Source organism: Galeopterus variegatus, unplaced genomic scaffold, assembly GCF_000696425.1.
Source record: "Galeopterus variegatus unplaced genomic scaffold, G_variegatus-3.0.2 Scaffold14514, whole genome shotgun sequence".
NCBI classification, from domain to species: domain Eukaryota; kingdom Metazoa; phylum Chordata; class Mammalia; order Dermoptera; family Cynocephalidae; genus Galeopterus; species Galeopterus variegatus.
In genome coordinates this window covers 7424-14482 of record NW_007740625.1, presented here as the reverse complement: position 1 = coordinate 14482, position 7059 = coordinate 7424, and the positions used below count along the sequence as shown (strand labels likewise).

At 47.5% G+C, this 7059-nt stretch overlaps 1 protein-coding gene across 1 annotated transcript; it reads left to right on the top strand.

Annotated features, from left to right (window-relative positions):
• Window positions 1-304: 304 nt before the first annotated feature.
• On the top strand, window positions 305-6145 carry LOC103581989 (plexin-A2-like; the record flags this gene model as incomplete). Its single annotated transcript, XM_008563681.1, has 4 exons — window positions 305-399; window positions 2107-2260; window positions 2896-2992; window positions 6031-6145. Coding segments are annotated over exons 1-4 (420 nt in total), but the record flags the coding sequence as incomplete, so codon positions are not given.
• Window positions 6146-7059: the final 914 nt, after the last annotated feature.

Sequence of the window (7059 nt, the reverse complement as noted above, 5' to 3'; positions counted from 1 at the left end):
GCAGCCTTCAGCTCCCAGGCCCACGGGCTGGCCTCTCCTCTGGAGGCAGAGGGCTGGGGGAGATTGCTAAAGAGCCTCTGGGTCGGGGGGGGATTTGAAACCTTCCTGTCTCTTCTGTATGCCTTGCTCTCGCAAGTGTGTTATTGTCTCCGAGGCTCAAGTGCCAACGGGCCTGGGAACCTAATCGATTTGCTGCCAGCATCAGCCAGTGCATGAGCCTCACAGTGAACCCCAGCAGCATCTCAGTGTCTGAGCACAGCCGGTCGGTACGTACTTCCTGCAGGGGGGGAAAAGTGCCAACGGGCCTGGGAACCTAATCGATTTGCTGCCAGCATCAGCCAGTGCATGAGCCTCACAGTGCACCCCAGCAGCATCTCAGTGTCTGAGCACAGCCGGTCGGTACGTACTTCCTGCAGGGGGGGAGGGAGTGCCTGCACATACATCTGTGAACTGATTAGAATTTAAATGCTCCAAGGAATCTTCATATTTATAGAAAACCTATGGTAACTCCTATTGTAAAGGGCACAGTCATTCTCCAGACTCCCCACAAATTCATTACCATTGATCTGTTTTGTAAATCTAGATTTTGCATTTGGTAACAAACATCTACGACATAAAGCAATCCAGTGCTAAATAACACATCCTTTAGTGTATGCTATATTTACAGTGCTCCACTTGCTACACTCTGTCACAGCAATCTGCAGGTTGCCTCTGTGTGTGTGTGTGTGTGTGTGTGCAATAGAGAAAGAGAGAGAGAGAGAGAGAGAGACTGAGGCTCAATTCGAAGTCAGTGTGCGATTAAAGAGGATATTAAAAACAATAAAATAGCCCTTAACCACCTGTCAACGTACACCCCACAATACTTCATGTCCTCGGGCCCTGCACTATTATTTCATTCTGAAGGTTTTATGAGCATTCACAAATGTTAATTAGTTCATGAACCTTCCAAGATTTGGGTTCATTCATCCCCACCAGGAGGTGTTGGCTCAAATGGAACTGAGGGAACAAACCAGGGAATTTGTGCCTGAGTCTCTTGGCCCCATGGGAGTGAAACTGGGGCCGAGACTCAGTGCAGACAGATGTGTGGGATGGCTAGGTGATACCCGCTGCAGCTGAGTAGCCCATTGCAAACACACAGCGCCAGGTGCTGGCAGGAAGACAAAGGGAGACCTGCTACGTCGTGGCCCACAAGTTGGGGGTCGCAGGGGTGCATCACCGTGCACCTCGTGGACGCTCCTCCATTGCCAGGGGGAGCCAGTCACGTTTCCTACCTGTTCAGATACCACTTAGATGCTGTGCTGTGGTCACTGAGTACAAACTCATTTAAAAGTGCACTGAATTAGAGCACTATTTTGCCATAAGTATTTTCTCAATTAGCAGATTCTTCTGAGAGAGTCTGTGATATTTTTACCATTAAAAGGAGGGTATTCACACTTGAGAAGGCTGGAAACCACTGGCAGAGAGGACTGAAACTCACAGGTAATAGTGGACATCATCCAGCCATTGGTGGTCACTTCTCTGATCCCCTGAACCCCACTCTAGGGGTGTTGCTAGAGAGCAGAGAGCCAGAAGTAACAGAGAAGCAAAAACTCTAGGAGAACCACAGCCTTGAGGAGCAGCCTCTGAATGAATGGTGGCCGGGGTGAGGAGCTAGCTATCGTGCAGCCACTTAGTGAGCTCCTGGTAAGCCTCCAGATTGGTGGCACTTACTCTCCTGTGAGCCAAGGCTAAGGCTTGTTTGTGAAGGGCTCGTGACTTGCTTTCAAGTTTGCATGGGTGCCTTGTGATTAATTTTCAAGTCAAAATGAGCATGGTCTGTGGTGGATTTTGATACTTCTCTATGTAGTGCTGCACCCCCCAGTGCTTTCTGATGCTAGACAAGATTGAAAAAATCAATTAATAATAATATTAATAAGGACCTTTGACCCTGCACCCCATTGAACAATTAATTACTGTGATTGTTCAGTGTCAAAGTTGGCAGATAGATCAACCAGACCACCTTCCTTTTGAAGGTGAGTCAGGGAAGACATGTGAGCAAGTGATCCAGGCCAGGAGCCAGGTCTCCTGAGCTCTTCCTAGGGCATCACCTCTCTGCTTCTCCCACAGCTCACCCTGGTCGTGAGTGATGCCCCTGATCTGTCTGCGGGCATTGCCTGTGCCTTTGGGAACCTGACAGAGGTGGAGGGGAAGGTGTCTGGGAGCCAGGTCACCTGCATCTCACCTGGGCCCAAGGACGTCCCTGTCATCCCTCTGGATCAAGGTGAGAAGTGTCTGCATGAGAGTCCCATGCTGGGGGGCTGCTCTACCGCGGTAGGGACGAGGGTCACAAGAACCAGGCACAGATTGCCTGACCAAGTCCTCTAGTACCAGACGTTAATATTGGCTTGTACAACTCATTTCAGTTTGAAAGCAAACTGTCATGCCCCAAAGCAAAATTTGGGAGGAAGGAAAACCTCTGCTCCCACTTGGGTTAAGGGTGCACAGTGTGTCGAGTCTTTTCAGACTGCCCATCCCTTCTAGAAATGAGAGTGTGTATAGTCAGTGGTTTTCGGAGGGTTCTCTCCACAGGACTGGGGGCGTGAGAGGTTCTGACCTCATATTTCTGAAATTCTTTCAGTAACTGAACATGCCCGGTCAAGGCAAGGGGCTCTGTGGAGTCCCTTACATCCTTTCTGCAGACGGGAACATCTGGGTCTAGAGATAGGGGGTGGGCTGGCCATCAGTGAAAGGGGTTCTTCTGGGAGGAGAAGAGATGATTCAGCAGGTCCCACCCACCATCTGCACCCCATGAGAGCCCTGGGGTGGCTTAATCATTTACCCTTTTCCTTCATGCTGTCCACTGGGCCCCCAGGTTGTCCCCACATCCCATTCCTTTTTCTGTTTTTGTTTTTCCAGACTGGTTTGGGCTAGAGTTGCAGCTGAGGTCCAAGGAGACGGGGAAGATATTTGTCAGCACCGAGTTCAAGTTTTACAACTGCAGCGCCCACCAACTGTAAGCACTTGGCAGAAGGCGTCTTGCTCTGGGTCTGGATGTGGGTGTGGGGTTTCTCTCCCTCAGCTCTAAGCATCTTTAGAACAGGAATCATGCCATAGCCACCTCACAGTCTCCCCGTGGGGCCTGGCACACTATTTGGACAGAGTAAGCTATGCATAAATGTTACTGTATTAAGCTGAGTGGCATTTACTCTCTGACCTAATTCAGGCTTCCTTAGTTCCCACCCCAACACACCCTACCCACAACTCACAAGCCAAGACAGCAAAAAGAGGGTCATGGCCCAGGAGCCATCAGAAAAGTTCTCCACTTCAGACCAGTTGGTGGTGCCTTTGAAGGTAGAGATTGACAGCAATTGGAGTTTTGACATGTCATCCATAACCAAAATAAGAGGGACTTGGAGACGGAGTCACCTGTATACACAGAGCAGGAGCAGGGTAGGGAAAGCAGCCTCTCTGGGCACCCAACAAAAGGACCTGGGCTGGAAAGTTAATGCCTCCACTGTTCTACAAACCCATCCGTCAACTTGTGAAAGAGAAATTAGGCAGACCAAACCACGAGCCTCCAGAGGGGCTTGAGCTCAGCTCAGCTGACCTCACCAGCCATCCCCAGCAGCTGAACACCAGGAAGCTAGAAGCGTTTCACAAGCAAGAAGCAGGGTCAGGAGCAGAGGAGAGAGGGGCCCGTATTTAGTTCCTCCTGATCCTCTCTGGAAGAGAAACTGAGATTCCTTCCGCAGAAGCTGGGAACTCATGCACCATTTAGTTTAGAAAAAGGGAAACACAGGTCTCTATAATAGGGCCACATAAGGGCCATAGCACCAGTGACTCTGGACATTCAGCAAGGAAAAAGGCAAGCAACAGCTCCATACCAGATGGAGCAGTAATTGGGCACATTCTATGGACCCTCCACGTTGTCCGGGACAGGAACCACTTGAGATCTACATAACAGGCAGAACTCCATGGGCATCAAGTCCGTAGGGTCCATCAGCTCAGCAGTCAAGTGGCAAGAGGGTCTTTTTGCAGCTAAGCCCTAAGGAACTCTTTAGCCATTGAAGTAAACAAATGAGCTAGTCCTCCTTAGTCTCCCCTTTTCTTGTCTTGATTCTCATGATTAGGATAATCATCTGGAGTTCTAGCACCTCTACAGTAGTCAAGGGAGGAGACATATCTGGGCACACTTGGGATGAATCAGTAGATGTGCTGAAAAAGGCAGAACTAGTAGTAGAAATGTCCTGGCAGGGACCAGGACAGGGCAGAAAGTGGCTGAAGTTGAACTGGACAAAACTGCCCACTAGCCACTGTATTCCAATCCCAGCTAATCCTGCTTTGGAAATGCAAGCATCTTGGAGAGAGAACCTCTCAACCTCCTTCTCAAACTCCAACACAGTGGTGATGGGATCCATTGTTTGTGAGAGCATTCTTATCTCTATGGCAATCTACTGTGATGTCACCACATTCAATGATGCATTGCTATGGCAACAGAGATGCTGTCACAGGCAGCAAGTTTTAGGAGAAAAGAAGCAGGTCTCCTTGACAGCAAAGATTCCATTTTATTGCCAAACACTATCTATCTTACTCTTCTCTACTCCTGGCATTCATAGTTAAAAGTCAGAGAATGAAGTTCAGTCCCCTCCTTTTAATATGGCAAACTGAGGCACACAGAGGATAAGAGCTACAACAAGGACCACAAAATTAGCCAATGGAAGAGCCAAGTGTAGAGACCAGACACTATCATTCTTATATTCTTACTTATTGAATCCTAAGACATTACCAAGAACTAGTCAGCCTGAGAGTATGTGAAATAGCATTGGCCTAAGATCAGAATCTAAAAAATTGGGGGCATCTGCAGAAGGGGATAGAAATGATCTTCATGGGGAAGATGATGTGTAGATGGGTTAATGCACCTACTATACCAAGGTCTATTAGCCAAAGACCCCTGAATAGTGCCCCCCAACCACCCACCTGTAATCACAACCCCACCAGAGGGTGCCAGTTTGCAGACCTGGTCCTGTCCATTCGTTTTGGTGTAGTTGTGAAAGACCAGAGCAGGGCAGTGGGCAAGGAGGGGGAAAATCAACCCACATAAAGCCTATTTCTATGATAGTGTTCTATCACACACAGAGAGCCAGAATAACATACAAAGCCTCCAGGTGAAACTGGAAGGAAAGAGGTGCCCACCCTGGAAGACAGGTACATCCCATTGCTCCATGCCTGGCTACTTGGAGAGGGGGGCAAAGTTACCACTTAATACTGTTAACTCCACAAGCCCAACAATACAGGTGATATGAGCCAACTGTTAACACTCAAATGTTATTTAAGAGGTTAAATAACAGGTAACTCAAGCACTTGAAAATAGTACACATTTAGCATTGTACTTTTCAAAACCACTTCCTATACATTATCATGTTTGACACCACAAAACCCTATGGCATAGACAGGAATGTTTTATTACAGACAGATGAAGTAACTCCAATTCAGAGGATAAAGTGGCTTACTCAGAGTGACCCCAGTGGCAGCAGCAGAGGCAAGACTGGAATCAGATCTGCCCAATTTCTATTCCTGTGCTCTCTTGGCTGCTCTGTCTTGTAAGCAGTGGTATGTTGGTAAATGTTTAACTACCAGCAATCAGAGGGAAATCTAGTTTGTAGCATTTGCCAATTTCTGTGGTGTAAATATTCCCACCATGCTGATTTCAGGCTACCAACATGATGTCCACCAGCTTGCAAAAGTGCTGATAATATAATCAGTTCTCGCAGGTGGTACAGGCCAGCTCCAACCCATTACTGCTTTATATGTTATACGTATATACAGATGGTCTCACTTTCTTTCCAACTTTCTGATCGCATGAACATCTTGGATGGAGAATCTACAATTCTTGGTGCTAGAGGATGCCCCACCAGTCTGCCCTCCTGAGAGTGAGACTAGGATTTAGACACAAGATGACAGACTTCCGTTGTGACACAGAGGCACCTGGCCTGCCCTAACCTTCCCTCTCTACTCCCTTCTCTTCCCCTCTTACTGTCTCCGTCTTTGCAGGTGCCTGTCCTGTGTCAACAGCGCCTTCCACTGCCATTGGTGCAAGTACCGCAACCTCTGCACCCATGACCCCACCACCTGCTCCTTCCAGGAGGGCCGGATCAATATTTCGGAGGTAAGATGGGCTCACCTCGGCTTGGAAGTGTTCCCAGGGAATCTGAGAAGCCCCTCTCTTTTCCGATGGTCAGTCCAATGGCTTGGCCATTTCCTTGCTTTGGCCCATGTTGGTGCTCTTGACAGAGAGTCTACATGGTAGGAAGCCTTGCCTTGCTGTTATAAAGCTCAAAAAAGTGGCAGCAGATGACTGCAGAAGTAGAGGCTGTATCCACTAGACTCCTAAGACTCTATGCATTCCAAAGTTCAAAAGTGACTGGATATTGGAACTAAAAGCTTCGAGGAAACATACCTAAACAGACTCCCTGGTCTAGAAGAGGGCAGTGAATGGCGTTTTTTCTTTGTGTTTAGCCCTGTGCTCTGCTGCGGATAGTCTAGTGCAATAGAACATTCACTTTCTATCATTCTTTCATGCCAACTTCTCTTCCAACTCTAAAACTCAATGATTCTTTGACTCTGATGTGTGACGGGGTGGCCTTGTAGAAAGAGAGAGAAATTCAGCTAGGGAAAAGAACCAGGCATTGCTAAAAATCCTATTTTAGTATATACTCAAAGCTGGATTTCTAAAACCTGATCCACCTTTGTATCAACACAGTGAAATATCAAATTGCTTATCTTTCCCATGCATATTCCATTCAATGATTATTCACTGATGTTGACTTTCTTACATATTCACATCATGCCCCAGGACAGTGAAGCCTGCTGGGTCAGTGTCCCTTTCTCATGTCTAATGCTTTTCATGCCCCAGGGTGGCCAGTTGGGTTTGAATAGCTATAGAGACCATATGTACTCATACAAATGCACATGTGCATACACATTTCCCTCTTATTCCACCTTTTAGAAAATCCACAAATGTTAATAATGACAAAATGACAGTGTAGTATTTTCATATATTACTGTAGGTTTCTATACACA